We start from the raw sequence: 18,949 nt of genomic DNA on the forward strand, positions 1-18,949 counted from the left end.
GCCAGTCGGGGTTCTGGGACATTGGACAGAGATGAGGCCCAGGTGCTGAGCCCCCAGCAAGCCAACATGGAGAGACAGGTGGAGGGAAGTCAGAAGAGGAGAGGACCCAGCACAGCCACCAGGCAGGAGGAAACCACGAGAACACAGGGTCCTGGGTGCCTGGAGAGGAGGCATTTCAGCAAGAAGAAAAAGCTGCCGTGAAGCCCACTGAGAGGTCAAGAGAGGACCGTGGTGACCCGTGGGTCTGGCAATGAGGAGGAAGGTCATGGGGATGGACCTGACTGGCAGTGCGGGGCACGTGAGAGGAGCCAGCAAGGACACTGGAACATGCCGCAGACAGCCACAATGGGAGGACAGCTCTGGGAGAAGCAGCGCAGACTGCAGCGGAGAGATCCACTGGAGAAGGTGGAGCAGGGACAGGGCCTCCATGGGGCACTGTGACTGAGGCCTGGGCAGCACCAGGGCAGGGAGCCTTCCCCTCGGTCCTCGGAGGTCCTCACTCTAGAAGGGTGGAGGGGAAAGAGACAGTGCAGGGAGAAAAGAGCCAGTCCTCCAGGAAGAAGGGAACTCAGTCTACAAAGGAAACTTAGCACAGAGTGCCAGAGTCAGTTCGGGCCCCCTGGCTGAGTGATTTCTCTCCAGCAGCATTTAGTCAGGGGCACAGGGAAGGAGGCAGGCAGCTCCGCTCAGCAGCAAGGGCTGGCCAGGCAATAGTGATGACCCAAAGCTCTTTATCCATCCACTGCCTCTGATGGCCCCTGCCCCAGCCAGCTACCTCCTCACTGCCTGCTGTCAGCCTGCTTCTGGGAGCAAGCCCAGGCCTGAGGCAGTCCCTGACTCGTCACCCCCTACTCTCTCTGGCCCCAGCCCTCACCTATAAACCAGGGTCTCTCAGCTGCCTTGCAGATGGGCCCAGGCCTTGCAGGGCCTGGCACTAAGGCACTAAGGCACTAAGCAGTGCATTTGGTGAGGGTCCACCTCCTAGCCAGGATCCGGCCCACCTCACCTGCCTGCGTTCTTCACAAAGCCCAGGTCAGCCAGCTCCACGTCACATAGCTCACAGCGAAAGCACCCCGGGTGCCAGTTGTTGTTCATGGCCTTGATGACACGGCCAATGATGAACTCACCTGGAAGACAAGGGTCCCAGATCACTGAGGCAGGCACGTGTCCCCCTCCCAGCTCCCTCTGAAGCCCTGCCCACACTGGCACTCGCCTGAGCTCAGCCTGATCCCAGGGCTCCCCTCCCAGAGCTTAGGGAGGTGATGCCTCCAGAAAGCTGGTGCTCAGAGAGGGGATGGGGAAGAGCACCTGTGCTCCCTCCTACCGGCCCAACCCCCTAGGCATGCAGAGGAGTGCGCTACATCCAGCCCTTACCGCAGGATCCACAGCATGGAGCAAACAGCATTTGGAAGTCATGTTCGCAGTACTTCCGGCCTTCGAACTGCAAATGGACCAGCAGAGAATGTTCAAGCAAACCTCCATCATTCCCCTCCAGCTGGCCGGTCTTTGTTGGATCAGGACCCACCCTCAGGAAAGCTAGAAAGGCACCCGAATTTGTGCAATTGCTACTGTGACAGGAAACTGGGTGCGGCACCCAACCCTCCCTGCGGAGAAGACTTTCTAGAGGAGGTGGTAAGGAGCTGGAAGACCGCAGGGGTTGGAGTGCTGAGAGGAGGGCAATCCAGAGCAGCTGGGCCAAGGCCTGGAGATGGGAGGGAATCAGCAGGAATGGGCCTTTACCACAGGGCGGGCGTGCAAAGTAAGGGGTCTCCAAGAAGCTGGGAACTGGGCAAGGCCAGCCCTTAAAAGCCACTGCTGTTTGCACAAGACCTTGGCCCTGCTGGTCCTGGGAGCGAGCCGAGGGCTGGGACCAAGTCTGGTTTATAAATGTCACTTGGCCCTATTTCCTGTGTATCTTCTCTATGTGAGAAGTCCATTTCCCCCAGAGGCCACAAGATACCCGGAGAGGGAGATGGAAAGAGGGACACAGGAAAAACATGGGGGCCTGAGGGACTCCACCCCAAGTCCTGCAGCTAGCAGGAGCCACTCCAGGCACCAGCCACTGTCCCCATCTGCCTGGACAATGATGGCCTTGCCATGGTCCCAAGTGTGGCCAAGCCCTGCCCCTGATTTCTTCTCCCTTGACAATTTTCTTTTTAAAAAAGGTTGGTTTGTCCTCTTCTCTGAAATGAGCATCTTATTAATCTGCAACTGAATATGGCCCTACACAGTGGCCCGCAGAGGCAGCAGGGCGTGAACTTCATTCAGCAACGACTCTTTCCTGAGCACCTACTGTGTGCCAGGCTTTGTTCTAGGCACATGGTCACCACAAACAGAGCTCAGCCTCTCCTCCCCCTGCCTCTACAGTGGGTCAGCATTTCCCAAGAGGCTGGAAGTCTCCAATGCTGCCAATAGGAGCTCACACACTGCACGGCCGTCCATCTGTCCATCCCGTCAGCTGTACCTTCGAAGCCTCTCTGGTCTCTGAGACCTGGTCACCACCTCCACTGCAACCACCAGTGGCACACTGGTAAATGATGACCAACTAGCCCTTTGGAAGACGGGATCTGCTCTGTAGCATTTACCAGTTTCTATGGTGTGAAAATTCCTGCCACGGACAATGTCAGGCTCCCAACACAACATCAGCACATATCGTGCGGCAGCCATCAGGGTACATTTCCACCACCCAGGTACAAGAGACAAATAACTTCGAAGGCACAGATGATAGGAAAATGTAATAAAATAATTAGGAAGTGGTGAGTTTTGAGTATGTGTTACCCTTGTTTCCAATAAAATTTTATTTCACTATACATTTATATAACTTAATTTTTAATAAGAGTTATGTTTAACCACTAGTTGGAAAGATTATTGAAAATTTAAATAATCTGCTCTTATGAGGCAGTGTGACCCAGCCTAGATCCACTTCACTTGATCAGGGTTTTTTCAGTAATCCAGCTTCTGGTCCCACCTGTTCTCCAGCTTCTGTGCCTGCCCATATTTGTCTCTCCCCAGCACAGCAAGGAGAGTGGTCCTTTTCAAGCTGTCAGACAGACTGCCTCTGGCAACCCTCAAATACCCTGCATGCGCTGACCTCAGGGCCTTTGCACCTGACTGTGCTCTCTGATGAATGCTCTTCTTGCAAATGTAGGCTGGCTCCCTCACCTCCTTCAGGTCTGCTCAAACATCATCTTCCCTGACCACCCTCCCTCCGCAGCCCGATTCCCTGTACCCAGAGCACTGAGCACCATCTGATATACCATATATTTATTGTGTTCACTGTCTGCTCTCAAAGGAGGGTATGTGCTGCCAGAGCTGGGTGTTTGCGTCCCATGGCCTCCCAGAGTCTACCCAGAGGAAGCTGGATGAATAGTGACTCTCCTTCACAGCTTCACAAGTGAAGACACGCCCACAAAGGGCAGACCTGGCTTGACTGCTTATCAGTCACTGGTTGGGACCATGGCTGGCACAGCCCGTTGGCTCCTAGGAAGCATGCTCTGAGCTGGTGGGGGGGCTCGGGCTCCAATACGGCAGTCTGGCCGAGGGTTCTGGCCGTGTGCTCACCTCATAGAAGAGCCCCTCGGGGAATGGCCGGAAGCACTGGGCACACACGAAGCAGTGCTCGTGGTACAGCTCTCCGTTGCTGTTGACGATCCGCTCGGCAGGGGCAAAGCGTGCCTGGCAGCGCTGGCACACCGCATTGGCCAAGGCGTTGGACATGTTGCTGGGGGGAGAAGGGGTGGACAGGTCAGGCCTGGGAAGGGGCAAAGACAAGCAAGCCTGGGGAGCTGCACTCAAGGGGCACACCTCCCTCCTTAAAAAGTTAAAATGCTTGGGCACCTGGGTGACTCAGTGGGTTAAAGCCTCTGCTTCGGCTCAGGTCATGGTCCCAAGGTCCTGGGATCGAGCCCCACATCGGGCTCTCTGCTCAGCAGGGAGCCTGCTTCCCCCTCTCTCTCTCTGTCTGCCTCTCTGCCTACTTGTGATCTCTGTCTGTCAAATAAATAAAATCTTTTTTTAAAAAAAGTTAAAATGCTCTCCAGAGTGAGGGAACTTGCTGTCCTCACCCTAATGACAGTCTTGGCACTGTGGGGACTCAGCAACATGCAGTCGGGGCTGAGCTGCCTGGCAGTGGCTTGGCCTACACATGCATCGAAGCTTCTGTGTCCTGTGGGCATCCTAAGTGCCAGCACACACCAGTCTATAGTATGTATTCCCAGACGACAACCCTACCAGGCCAATGCAGCATCCCCATTTTATACATGGACCAGCCAAGGCCTGCAGAGAGTTAGTGTTCTTCCTGAGGGCCACAGTGGGTGGAGGCAAAGCCTGGATTAGAAACCAGCACCCCTCCAGACTCTAAAGCCCCCATCTTTTCGGATGCCCTAGAGTCCCCATGCACATCTATGGAGCATCAGACATGGCCAGGACATAGCCAGGCACACACCCGTCAGAGCAGTGAGGGCTCAAGACCAGCACCCTCATGGTGGCCTGGGCTGACCTCACTCTCTGGGTCTAGACTCCCAGCCATGGAAATACCAGAAGATGGGCTACAGGCCAGTTAGATGAGGGGCATGTGCCAGCACCCAGCAGCATGTCTGGCCCACAGTAAGCCCCCACAAGGACAGTGCAGTAGTTGCCAACATCTGTGCTTGGTTCCTAGGCTCGGTCTTCATCATGCTGGCCCACGTGTTGGGGTATCTGTGGTCACCTCAGCTCCCTCTTATACCTCCTATCGCCTCTTCTCAGGGAACCAGAGTCTCCCAGATATAGAACTTCACCCAGGCATAAATCGGTAGCTCTGTAATCCACTCATTTAATCCCTGAGGCAACCCTGCCCTCCAGATGAGAGACCTAAGGCTCAGAGAGATTAAGTAACTTGCCCAAGCTCACACAGCAGATGACAGAGTCCAGATTTGAATCCAGATTGCTCAGACTTCAGTGGCTCTTTCCTCTGCACCAGGAGCCAGTTGCAAACCACCTGCCTCAAAAAACATGTAACCACCTTACCATGGAGCAAGTGAGAGTGGGAATCTTTGGGATAGGAGCAGGCTGGGAGCAGATGTCCTCATCCAGGGTAGGCAACACCACCCCTGGGGTAAGTGGTAGGCTTCCTTCTGGAAGGAGTAAAGTCCAAACTGAACCACAAGGGGGAAATGCCCACACTGAGCCAAGCCCATGCTGAAAGGCCCTGAGATGTGGCGTGGAAGAGCTGTCTCAGACTGACAGCCTCTATGACCTCCCAAATACTGACGTCCAGGCCTTCTGCAATAAGGACAGCAAATAGGTTTTGTCTCAATTGTCAGCTCTGACAGATGGGTGGGGCGGGGGCTGGGATGGTGCCTGGATATCTGGGCAAAGCAGGACAGTCATGTTCAGCAAGGAGACATTCAAGCAGCCAGCAACATCAGGTAGACATACAGAGTGACTAGACACAAGCTGCCTACTCCTGAGAATCCTTCCAGCCTGTTCTGCCTTCTAGGGTATGAATCCCATCCCTGCCTTGCTGCTGCAGCATTATGAGAAGAATTCTCGAGTGAGTGAAGCTCTGGCTGGGGTGTTCAAGTGTCCATCACAGGGAAGGTTACCTAAACAGGATGAGTGCAGGAGGTGGGAGAGGGCTCTGCTGGTCAGGGTCTGGGGGTGGGTTAGGGACAGTGGGTCTAACGGGGAGCTGCTGGCACCCAGACAGGCTGAAGCTGGACTGGGGGCTCCAGGCAGGACTCCCTCTCTGTTCAGCCTAGAAACCATGTGGCAGGAAGGGGCTGGGCCAGAGGGCTCTTCAGAAGTCTTGCCAGGCATGTCTCAGCCTGCCCTCAGCTGTGTTTTGGGGACTAAAGCCACTTTCTCTGTCCTTGTACCGGTCACCGGTGCAAGGAAGCAGGATGGTGGCAGGGTCAGGGAGAGCCCAAGACGCAAGGCACTGTCTGCGTGCGGCAACCAGCCCCCAACCCAATACACACCGCAGCCCCCTGCAGGTCTCCATAAGGTGGGCCAGAGACTCAGAGGAGTGACAACCTAAGCCGCCATGGAGGGCTGGGCTGGACTCATCACCACAGGCATGGTTTCCCACTGGGGAACACTGGGAGCCTCGCAGCCTTGCCCTCCTACAGCACACACCCACGGTGGTGGGAGGAAGTTCCAACTCCCGGCTGTGCATAAGACCATACTGGTCTTGGAGAAGTGAGAAATCAACAGGAAATCCTGTGACCCTGGATCTGGAATTCCCCAAAGGACCCAGAAAATGAAGCCAAAACAAGGATTCAAGTCCAGCCCCCAGGCTCTTGGATTGCAGCTTAAAGCCCCAGTGCCTCCCAAGGCCCCTTGCCCTCTAGCCTCCAGTGGGGCACACCCAACTCCCACCTCCAGCCACTGCCTCCAGACGGCTGCCTTCTCAGCCAAAGCCACACCTTATAGGTGACCCACCCAGCAGCCACTGTCACTTGCTTGCTGCTAGCCCAGGCACTTGACCAAACTTCAACATTCCGCCCTTGCTAAGTAGACCCTCTGTTAAACTCTCCTCTGTGATTCCATCTCATGGTGACCGTGTTCCTGGCCAGGACCCTAACAGCACCCCCACAGCAGCTGGCCACACCTTACCTTCCTGTTCATCTTCACCTGGTCCCCTAGCCAGAGCAGCTGATCTTTAACTGGTCTGAGTCTAGTTCCCTGGCTGGGTCCCTGGGTGCCTCGGGTTGAAGATTTTGCTGTCTATCTCCCGCATGCCTTGCACAAGCCCTGGCAGTGGAAGGTGGGGTGTGGAGGGGACCACCTACCTTTCACACCCACTGGCTGCTCCAGCCCAAGTCCTGGGGGGCAGCAGCACCCCCAAGGGACTCCTGGGACCGCATCCCCATGCCATCCTGTTCAGGATCACAGACAACACTCCAACCCACTGGCCTAAGACAGAGGGATGGACAGACAGGCAAATGTGCCTAGCAAATAAACCATGTCACCATGAGAGAATGGCCAGCCATCTCCTGCAGGAGGCAATGACACAAGAGGGGGTTCCGGGCTCACCCTTCCATGTTTGAATCATAATAGCTCCCCCCATCAGCTGGGGGACCTGGAAAAGGATACCAGTTTCTCTGCGCCTCACCTGCAAAGAACTGTGCCAGAGTAGCAATTACCTCCTCACAGAGCCAAGGTGAAGAGCTCACAGCATACAGCGCATTAAGCCCAGGGCCAGGCATGCTAAGCACTGTGTGAAGAGAGCTGTTGTTTCCCTGCAACTCTGGGAGACTTCAGAGCACCTCCTCCCCAGCCCAGTGCTGAAGAAGGCCTGCAGCCTGCCTGCACTCCCTGCCAGAGAGCAAAGGGTGGGAGACATGGACATTCCACGTCCTCCCTCACACATTCCAACCAAGAACGGGAGCACCAAGTCAGCTGAGTGCATCCCCCAAGGAGACATCACCATCCTGCCCCGGTTGGACGACACTCAATGCTGCTGAAGGCAGAGCTGGTGCCCAGAGAATGTACAAGAGCACATCATCTGTGCCTCTTCGCCAACCCTTCCCAATACCCCAAAACACTCTCAATCCTGAAAGCCCGACACAAGCCAGTTTGTAAGCTCACTGGGTGATGAGATGGCACTGAACATTATAATGGCTGGGGTGGGGGGAGCCCTCTTTGTGCCCACTTCTTGTGAGGAGAGGTTGCTGGTTCCAGATAAGGAAACTGAAGTAGAGAGAGGGTCAGTAACCTGCTAAGGGTCTCACAGGACTGGACCATGTTCTCTCCTGTCCCCTTAGCTCCTGGTAGCATTATACAGGCACAGCCATTCAAGACTCTGTTTTTTGTTTTGTTTTGTTTTGTTTTTTGTTTTGTTTTGTTTTGTTTTATAACAACCCTAGACCCCTGGGTGGCTCAGTGGGTTAAGCATCTGCCTTCGGCTCAGGTTATGATCCTGGGATCCTGGGATAAAGTCCTGTGCCAGGCTCCCGTGCAGCAAGGAGCCCCCTTCTCCCTCTCCCTGTCCTTCCCCCTGCTTGTGCGCGCTCTCTCACTCTCTCTCTCTTTCTCAAGTGAATAAATAAAACCTTTAAAAAAAAATAGAAAGAAGAGAATAACAACCCTAGACCCTGCCCCACACGAGCCTCCCACCCATCTGAGCCTAGAAAGATAAGATGAGGGCTGGGAATAAGCAGAGGCTGGCCAAAGTGGTCCGTTCACACTTGAGAATGAGTCAGTGTTACTGAGGCCACATCGGGCTGAGTGGCAACGAGTCCAAGGCACGTGCTGTACGGCCAGGCAAACTAGGCTGCCGAGCTGGCTCAGGTGTTCCCTGGCTGTGCTATTTGCTCAAAGTAAGCCCTTAGCCAGGGCTTCCTCATCGAGGAAGCTACAGCTACCTTCATGGGTAGCTGGGAGGATTCAGTGAGGTGACACCTGCAAGCACAGCCCAGAACGGCTCTATCACAGCAGCCAGTCCCATTCCTTCCCTCCTTCATGTGACACTTCCTTACTGAGAACCTCCTCTGTGCTCAGGCACTGTTCCTGGCACAGGGAGCAAAGGGGGATCCCATAGCAGCATAACCTCTGAAGCTTGAGTGGAAGCTGCCCCAGGCACCGCCCAGGCCTCCTCCCTCATGAGGGTACCTGGCTGCAAGAATTTCCACCAAGCCAGTTCCACCCTCAGCCTGGGGAACGCTGGAAAATGAAATGCCGCCTTGGGCTGCTCCACACAATGCACTGACCCCACCAGGAACATTTTCCCAGGCTGGTTGGAGCTTGTGGGAGATTACATGGCTTTTCCTGCAGCCCTAGCCATACCTCTTCACTCCAGCGCCTTCTCTGACTTGGAAGCAGGTGCACTTTAAAACCGTCCCACTGATAACAGAGGGCTGAAGGAGGGCATGAGCCAGAAATTCACAGAAAAATAAAGACAAGTATATATAAACGTATGTGCCTGCATGCAGAGGACTTTCCTGAGGCCTGATTTTTATGACCATGCCCATGTGCCCTCCTTGCATCTTGGCCTTGTCTATACTGTGAAATCTCTCTCCAGAATGGTCTCTGGCCTCTCAATGCCCTGGGAGCCATTCCCTGCACCACACCTCACTCCATGCATGTCCGAGGACATCCAGAGGCCTACCGGTAAGGGTTCCCCTTCTAGCACTGTCACACTCAGGTGAGTTTCTTGGCATCCTGGCCTCACGTTCCCCACCTGAGCAATGGGCTTGTCCAGTCCCCATCCTGGTGTGTAAGGGGACTGCCATCCCAAGTGTGCAACAGGGGCAGCTCTACAGCCTGTATTGCACCCCTCCACCCCCACCCAATGCTCTGCTCCTTGCTCTGTCATTTACCCCAGATGTCTCCGGTCGCTCATTCCTCATTACCTCTCCGGAAGGCTGTTCTGATCATAGGGACACAGTGAGCTCAGAGCAGGCTGGATTTTCCCAGCATAGCATTAGCGCCACCCCCAACTTCCTTTAATCCCTGGGTCCTCCAGATCCCCCTCACCTCTGTCACTGTGACTCCCTGTCTCTTCCCTGACTCCCCACTCCTTCCTCCCAACCTCAGGGTCCTCTGCCACTGTTCCTCACTCACCTTCTCCTCTGGAGCTATACCTGGCACTTTCATGCCAATGACCCCACATTCACAGTCCTCATCACTCTCTCCCCAACTTTCTGCTACAAGTTTCTACCTGATGGCCCCTGAAGCCCAGCCCCCAGCCCCTGAGACCCACACCAGTGGCTGTACCACCATCTCCATGCCCCTTTGGACCCTCCCCTCGGATCGCCTCACCCCCAGTTAACTCATCTCTTCCCAAGCACTGAGCTGCATCCTGAGCCCCACAGGCTCCCCTTCCTGCCCCAAAAGAGGCTTTCATCAGTTGTCTACACTGGCAATTCTCCATGGGATAAAGCAGTTCAGATTTTAGAGTCTGTCCAAACTGGCTTCAGATCACAGCCTAGTCATTTTTGGATGGGTGATGTCCAGCAGGTTCCTCCACCACTGTTTGTTCATCTCTAAAGTGGCAACACAGTGATCCCAGTCTGCAAGCAGTAATGGGAGTTCCATGGGACAGCCTAACTCCAACACCCCATTCTCAGCGTCCCACCCAAGAACGTTGATCCAGGATGACATCAAACCCACTACATGAATCCCGCCCTACCCCCAACCATATCGCCAGCCCAGGCGCTATCCCCACGCCCTGGGCGGACAGGCTCCTGCCATCGGAAGGGCCAAGCCGGGTGTCCGAGGAAAGGTCGGCAGCCACGGCTTTCCGGCCATTGTCCCTGCCGACCCCTCCCAGCCCTGGCCACCTACCCCAGTGCGGCGGGCGGCGGGCTCTGCCGGTGCTGGCGCCGCCGGTAGAGCCCCGACGCGGCGAGCGCGCCCAGCCGGGCTGCCATGGTGCGGGCCTCCTCCTGGCGTGGCGGGGCGGCCCTGCTCCGATGTACCGCTACAACCCCGACCTCGGGGGTCAGAGGCGGTGGCGAGAGCCGCAGGGCCGCCGGCAGCCACCTCCGGACAAGCGCCGCTAGGGCGGCTACGGGACAGACCGGCGTGCAGGGGGCGCCTCTCCCCCCACCCCCTCTGGACAGGAGCTCACGTTACACACTGGGATCTCCAAAGGGCAGCAGAGTCAACTCCAAATAGAAAGGATATTGTTCGCTCGGCGGGGGCAGCACAGTGAAAGCAGAGGCTGGTGGGGCTGGGTCCAGGCTGGGGGGAGGACTCGCTGGGAAGGTCCCAAACAGCACTGAGTTAAGGTCCATAGTGTCAGGCCAGGATGCCTGGGGGTCCCAGGCTGAGAGGAGCCTAACAGGGAACCCTAAGCCACCTGACTCTTGGCTGACCTAATTTAGGAATCCTAAAAAACAGTTAAGACCTAATTTAGGAATCCTAAAAAACAGTTTGGTGAGGAAGTCCCACACATGCCCACCTTCTGCCTTGTTCCCTTCCCTGGGAGCCTGCGCTGCAAATGCCACCTGGAGACCCAGACCAGGGCAGCCTTGGTCCCTTGGATCCGACCAACAAATTGGCCAAGCACCCAAAAGAAGTCCATGCTGTCAAAGCTCAGAGAACAGGTTATCCCCCAACATGTCAGGAAAAGCATTAGGAGCAGAGTCTGATAGAAGACCACCAGGAAGGCACTATTTCCATGCATTTTTACCTAAAGAGACCAGCAGGGTTATTGTGATCCAAGTGCAAACACCCAAGGTCAGCTTCTGAATAGTGGCCACTGCTGGCTAAGCAGGCACTATGGTCAGCAATAAAATAAGGATCCAGAGCACTCATGGAGATCTTTAACACTGATTCCATTTCCTTGAAGAAACTTTCTAGTAAAGTTCGAAAGCACAAGCAGTATCTGCCTCTGCCTTTCAAAAGAAAAAAAAACAGTAGCTCTCCTGAACAGCGGGGTGCTGGTCCTCCTACACTGGGGTGGAGGGAAACTTTGGAGAGGATCCATTGGCACTCAGATGCCGGGCCCACATACCAAGAAGCATACCTCATCCAGCAAATCTCAACTCATTAACCACCCTGGGGGTCAGCTCCAAAACACAGCCAGATGATCACAAGCACTGGGTGCAGTATAACTTGTAAATGCCATTTGATGCCAAAAGCACCAAGCACTGATCAATTCAACAAATATTTTTTTAAAGGTGGCTGTACAGGCAAAAGAGCATAGAAAGACTCAGGTTGTAGGAGCCAGTGAGTACAAAGATGACCTCTCCCTCTCTGATGGGGATAGCTGAAAGCTTAAGAAAGCTTATTAGAAAGTTCTGTTATAGCGCCTTGAAGTCCATGCCCTGGGGCCTGGGTCCCTCCTACCAGCCCCAGTAAGCCCTTCCCATGGGGAAATTCTGAGCTCTGGAAACCAGAACTCACCTGAAGCCACAGTTTGTTTCATTTAAGGAGGGAACGTTTATTTAGGGTTTCTGCAATTACAGATAGACCAGAGAGGGAGGACATAACCACAAGTGTTTTGTGCCTCATAATTTGTAAATGAAGTTCAAGTCCAAGGTTACCAAGCACTAATCAATTCAACAAATATTTGCTGTAAAAGGAAGCACCAGGGGCTAGAAATTGAGAACAGAAATTAGAGTCTGATTAAGCCCAAATCCCAAATCTCTGCACAGCCTTGGGCCCCAGCCCTCCAATCCTACAACCTGTCTGGCAGAAGTGCGTGTCAGAGCATTGCAGGTGTCCCCAGCCAGCACTCTGGCCCCAGAGGACAAAGTTGCAAAAACATAGTAAGAATGATATCTGCATAAATGGCAGAGTAAGAACCCTTGAAATTTTGTCCCTCCATAAAAACAATGAAAAAACCAGCAAAAATTGTCAGAATCTACTTTTTCAGAACTCTGTAAATTAACCACAGTTTTGCAGTAACCCAGGGGCATTTGGTCAAGAATTTTGGTAAGAAGAGTGAGCTTTGTGGTGTTTCAACTTATCCTAGCCCATGACCCTATACCCTAATTCCATGGCTGCCTTGAAAAATAACATCCCACATTCCCAATTACTAAGAAGCAGACAGGGCTGGAGCTCCTTTAAACCTTCATTTCCTGGAAGACTCCATGTGAAAATCTTGTCTTTATGTGACCTCACTCACACATACCCAATGCTAAAGGCCTCTCTTGGGGGGTATTTATCAAATGTACTACTATTTTAACTGCCTCTGGTAGCATAGCTGTCATTGCCATAGGCAATGGATAACTGTAGGGGTGCCGATAAACTAATCAAAAAGCTTAAAAGGAAAAACTGAGGAATGAGATGTCCTCAGGGGCTTCAAAAAGGACCAATATATTCCTGGGATTCTAGAAGTTCAAGCAAAAGCCCAGGACTGCTTGTATGCTCAGGGAAGAACTAAGGTCTCAAGCTCTCACTTCTGACTGACCTTCAGGCTTGTGTAAGGCAGAAGTGAAGGCTAAGGCAGAGTTGTAAACTGCCCAGTTGAATGCTGAAGGTGGGACCCAACATAGGCTTATGTGCTCTCAGCAAAGACTGAAAGACTTACTGGTTTCAGGCATTGAGGGAAAACCTTGTCCAGTCATTAGCTGGCCACTAAACCAACCAAGCAGAGACTTCAGTGGTCACAAAGGAGAGAGATACAGACTTTAGAGAATTAGATCAGAAAAGTCACTAAAGGGGCACCTGGGTGGCTCAGTCAGGTAAGCGTCTCCTTTGGCTCAGGTGATGATCTCAGGGTCCTGGGATCAAGCCCCACATCAGGCTCTTGCTCAGCAGCAAGTCTACTTCTCCCTCTCCCTCTGTGCTCTCTCCTATTCACTCTCTCAAATAAATAAGATATTAAAAAAAAATAAAATAGAAATTAAAAAGTTTTTTAAAGTAAAAAAAAAAAGAAAAGTCACTAAACAAACAAGTAGCAACAAAGAGTGAGGGAGAATCTGATCTCAGAATTGCCACATATTATTTGAAATGTTCAGTTCTCAGCAAAAAATTATGAGACACACAAAGAAATGAAAAAGTATGACCCTCCACAGAAAAAAAAGAGCAATCAACAGAAACTGTTCCTGAGGAAGCCCAAATATTAGATTTACTAGACAGACTTTAAATATGTTAAAAAACTAAAGGAAACCATGTCTAAAAAAAACTAAAGGAAAGTATGAGAAGGATAGCTCACCAAATGGAGAATATTGATAAAGAGATAGAAATTATTAAATGGAACCAAATAGAAATTCTGCAGTTGAAAATAAATACTAAAAAGAGTCCTTCAGGATGAAATTAAAGGACATTAAGCAATAATTTAAACCACACGAAGAAATAAAAGGCAGCAAAGTATATTTAACCTTAAATAGTAAAGTAAAGTATATCTATCTATATAGATAAAATAGAAAACAATATATAAATGTACTTTTTGTTTATCAACCTATTTTTCCCATCTGATTTTAAAACAACAGCATAATGAAATAATTTAATACAAAAGAAGGCAATAATACTGTAGGAATTGAGAAACAAAAAATACATAAGAGTTATATTTTAAAAAATAGTAAATGGTAAATGTAAAATAATAACATTAAATGTAAATGGATTAAACTTTCCAATTAAAAGTCAGAAATTAGCAAATGGAATTTTTTTTAAAAAACATGATCTACTTATATGATTTCTATAAGATATTCACTTCAGACAAAAACACAAATAATTTGAAAGTAAAGGTATGGAAAATATATACCATGCTAACAGCAACTAAAAAAGAACTGGAGTGGCTATCTATACTAACATCAGACAAAATAGATTTTAAGACAAAATAGATTTTAAGACGCTCTTTGTTACAAGAGCGATAAAGGATCTTTTATAGTGATAAAAGCATCAATCCATCAAAAATAAATAACAAATATAAATATATATGCACCCTAACAATAGACTCAAAATACTTGGAGAAAAATTGGTAGAATGAGAGAAAAATAGATAATTTAGCAATTATAGCTAGATACTCTAATACTCCACTTTTAAAAAGATTTTTGTTTATTTATTTGAGAAAGAGAGAGAGAGCATGCACAAGCAGGGGGAGGGGCAGAGGGACAAAGGGAGAGGGAGATGCAGACTCCTTGCTGAGTGGGGAGCCCAATATGGGGCTTGATCCCAGTGTCCTGAGATCACAGGACCCTGAGATCATGACCTGACCCAAAGGCAGATGTTTAAGCCAGCTGATGCTGAGCCACCCAGATGCCCCAAAACTCAACTTTCTTAATGGATAGACTAATTACACAAAAGCTAAACAAGGATATAGAAGACATAAACAACACTATAAACCAACTATACCTAAAAGGCATCCATGAGACACTCTACTCATTAATAGCAGAACATATGTTCTCAAGGGTACATGGAACATTCTTGAATAGACCATATGCCGGGCAATGAAAAGAGCCACAGGAAACTTAAAAGGACTGAGACCATAGGAAGCACAGTCTTAGATCACAATGGAATAAAATCGCAAATCAATAAGAGAAGGAAATTCACAAATATGTGGAAATTAAACAACACACTCCTAAGGAACTGTTGAGTCAAAGAAAAAAACAAGGGAATTTGGAAAAGACCTTGAAATGAAAACACAACACACCAAAATTTATGAGATGTAGCTCAAGTGGTGTTTGAGGGAAATTTATATTTCTAAATAGTTGTATGGTTATAACTATAGTTATTTCTAGTTGTATCATAGGGGTGCCAGGCTGGCTCTGTCAGTAGAGCACGTGACTCTTGATCTTGAGGTCATGATTTCAAGCCCCATGTTGGGCACGGAGCCTATTTAAAAAAAATAGTTGTGTAATAGTTAAATAGTTGTATAGTATAAAATAGTTTTATAGTCATATATTTTAAAAGATCTCAAATCAATAACTTAAACTTTCACCTTAAAAAACCAGAAACAGAAAGATAAATTAAACTCAAAGTAAGCATAGGGAAGGAAATAATAAAGATCAGAGCAGAAATAAGTGAAAAAGAGTTTAGAAAAAAAAAAAAGATAGAGAACCAACAAAACCAAAAGTGATTCTTTGATAAGATCAACAAAACTAAGAAACCTTTAGCTAGACTGACCAAGAAAAAAAAAGAACACACAAATGACCAAAATAAGGAATGAAAGAAGGGACTGAAGTTAGAGAAACTTAAAGGACTGTAAGGGAATGCTGTGAACAGTTATATACAAACTACATTACAGCAAACCAAATAACCTAGCTGAAATGGACAAATACCTAGAAAGACATAAACTACCAAAACTGAATCAACAAGAAATGTAAGATCCAAATAGGCCAACAACAAGAGACTGGATCCATAATCAAAATCTTCCAGGGTACCTGGCTAGCAAGGTCGATGGAGCATGCAACTCTTGAGCTTGAGATTGTGAGGTTGAACCCCACACTGGGTCTAGAGATTACTTTTAAAAAAATAATAAATCTTTAGAAAAAATCTTCCTGCAAAGATGAGCCCAGGACCAAATGGTTTTATTGGTGAATTTTACCAAATGTTTAAGTAGCATTAACACCAATCCTTCACAAACTCTCAAAAAATCTACCAGGAGGGAATGCTTCCCAACTCACTCAATGAGATCAACATTACCCTGCCCTGAATCAGAAAAACATATCACAAGAAAACTGCAGATGAATATTGCTTATGAATATAGATGCAAATGTCCTCAACAAAACTGAATCTAGCAGCCTATAAAAAGTATTACATATCATGACCAAATGAGATTTATCCCAGGATATAAAGTTGGTTTAACATCCAAAATCAATGTAATTGATTACATTATATGAATGCTGAGAATGCATTTGACAAAGCCCAACACACTCTCATGATTAGAAACAATAACAAAACACCTTTAACAAATGAGGAATAGAAGAGTACCTCCTAAGCCAGATAAAAACCCAGAGCTAACATCATACTTAATGGTAAAAGACTGAGGGCTTTCCCTCTAAGGTCAGGAACAAGACAAGATGTCCAGTATTGCCATTTCTTTTCAACATAATAGTGGAGGTTCTAGCAAGGACAATTAGAAATAAAAGGAAAGAAAGGAAAGAAAATGTATCTAGATTGGAAAAGAAGTAAAACTATCTCCATTTCCATACCACATACTCTTATATACAGAAAAGCCTAAACCCAGAGCGCCTGAGTGGCTCAGTCATTAAGCGTCTGCCTTCAGCTCAGGTCATGATCTCAGGGTCCTGGGATCAAGCCCCACATCAGGCTCCCTGCTCATCGGGAAGCCTGCTTCTCCCTCTCCCACTCCCCCTGCTTGTGTTCCCTCTCTCACTGTGTTTCTCTCTATCAAATAAATGTATAAGATCTTAAAAAAAAAAAGCCTAAACCCCAAGAAAAACCACTACAGCTAGTTAATAAGTTCATCAAGTTTGCAGGATTAAAAAAATCAATATAAAAAACTCACAACCAATAAGCAATATGAATATGAAATTAATAAAACAATTCCATTTACACTAGCATCATAACAAATACAATACCTAGGAATAAATTTAACCAGGAAAGGGTAAGACTTATACACTGAAAACTATACAACATTGTTGAAAGAAACTAAAGAAGACCTAAATAAATGGAAAGACATCCCATGTTCATGGATTGGAAAACTTGATATTGTTAAAATGACAGTTCCTTCCCCCCATAAAACTGACCTATAGATACAATACAAAGACTATCAAAATTCTAACTGCCTTTTTTACAGAAATGGGCAAGCTGATTCTAAAATTCATATGGAAGTGCAAAAGACCCAGAATAACCAAAACATCTTGAAAAAGAATAAAGTCAGAAGAGCCATATTTCCCAATTTCAAAATGTACTACAGATTTACAGTAGTTAATAATCAAAGAGTCTGGTACTGGCACAAGGACAGACACATATATAAATGGAATAGGACTGAGAGTCCAGAAATAATTCCATAATCCATAATCAACTGATTTTCAATGAGACTGCCAAGACAATTCAATGAGGAAAAATAGTTTTGTTGACAAATGATGCTAGGACCACTGGATGGCCACATGCAAAAGAATGGTTTTAAACCCCTACCTCAGGCCAAGTATAAAACTGACTCACAATGGGTCGAAATCCAAAATTTAAGAGTTGAAAGTATGAACTCTTAGAAGAAAACATAGGTATAAATCTCCATGACCTTGGATTAGGTAACACTTCCCTAGGTATGACACCAAAAATTCAAGCAATCAAAGAATAGATAAATTGGATTTCATCAAAATTTGAAACTTTTGTGCATTAAAGAACACTATCAAGAAAATTAGAAGACAGGGGCACCTGGGTGGCTCAGTGAGTTGAGCCTCTGCCTTCGGCTCAGGTCATGATCTTGGGGCCCTGGGATCAAGCCCTGCATCTGGCTCTCTGCTCAGTGGGGAGCTTGCTTCCTCCTCTCCTCTGCCTACTTGTGATCTCTCTCTATCAAATAAATAAATAAAATCTTAAAAAAAAAAAAGAAAATTAGAAGATGACCCACAGAATAGGAGAAAATATTTGCAAATCATATAAGTGTCTTATATCCAGAACACATAAAAAACTCTTAAAATCCAACAGTAAAAAGACAACCCAGTTTAAAAATGGGCACCGAATCTGAATAAACATTTCTCCAAAGAAGATATACCAGCAACCAACAAGCACATGAAAAGATGGCCAACATGACAAGTTGTTAGGGAAATGAAAATCAAAACCACAATGTGGGGCACCTGGGTGGCTCAGTCACTTAAGAGTCTGCCTTTGGTTCAGGCCATGATCCCAGGGTACTGGGATCAATCTCTGAGTCCAGCTCCCTGCTCAGCAGGGACCCTGCTTCTCCCTCTCCTCCCCACTCGTGCTCTCTCTCGCTATCTCTGTAGCTATCTCTGTCTCCCTCTCTCTCAAATAAATAAATAAAATCTAAAAAAAAAAAAAACCACACCACAATGTGATACCACTTCACACTCACTGAAACAAACAATAAGTGTTAGTGAGGGTGTGGGGAAAATTAGAACCCTCATACATTTCCTGGTGGGAATATAAGGTATGCAGTTATTCAGAAACAGCTTGGCAATTCCTCAAAAAATTTCACATAGAATTACCGTATTATCCAGCCATTCCACTCCAAAGTATATGCTCAAGAGACTAGAAAATATATATGGAAATGTTCACCACAGCATTATTCATAAAAGCCAAAAAGCAGACGCAATTCAAATGTCCACCACAAATGAACACATAGACAAAACGTGGTATAGCCATGCAATGGAATATTATTTGCACACCCCCCCAAAAGAGGAATGAAATACTGACTCATACTACAACATAAATGCACCTTGAAAATATTATGCTAAATGAAAAAAGCCAGGCCAAAAAAAAAAGCCACACAATGTATATTTCCATTTATAGGAAATATCCAGAACAGATAAATCTACAGAGACAGTGGATTAATGGCTGCCAGGAGCTGGGGATTGACTGCACGTGGGTATGGGGTGTCTTGTGGGGGTTATGAAAATGTTCTAGAATTAGTGGTGACGGTTGC

At 48.2% G+C, this 18,949-nt stretch overlaps 1 protein-coding gene across 4 annotated transcripts in view; it reads right to left on the minus strand.

Moving 5' to 3' along the window:
- Positions 1-18,949, minus strand: part of LOC111160883 (LIM zinc finger domain containing 2) — a 40,331-nt gene that overhangs the window by 12,651 nt on the left and 8,731 nt on the right. For 2 of the 4 annotated variants that reach the window (XM_022524281.1, XM_022524280.1), the window contains exons 2-4: positions 3,562-3,721; positions 1,375-1,441; positions 1,007-1,127 (exon numbers count right to left, since the gene is read on the minus strand). In XM_022524281.1, the coding sequence (XP_022379989.1) occupies positions 1,007-1,127; positions 1,375-1,441; positions 3,562-3,717 (344 nt within the window). In that variant the 5' untranslated portion in view covers positions 3,718-3,721. Of the gene's footprint in view, positions 1-1,006; positions 1,128-1,374; positions 1,442-3,561; positions 3,722-10,269; positions 10,356-11,119; positions 11,334-18,949 lie in introns of those variants that run through there. The other 2 variants (XM_022524277.1, XM_022524279.1) reach the window with 2 other exon arrangements.

Source organism: Enhydra lutris, unplaced genomic scaffold (assembly GCF_002288905.1).
Source record: "Enhydra lutris kenyoni isolate GAN:26980312 unplaced genomic scaffold, ASM228890v2 scaffoldscaffold78, whole genome shotgun sequence".
Taxonomy (NCBI): domain Eukaryota; kingdom Metazoa; phylum Chordata; class Mammalia; order Carnivora; family Mustelidae; genus Enhydra; species Enhydra lutris.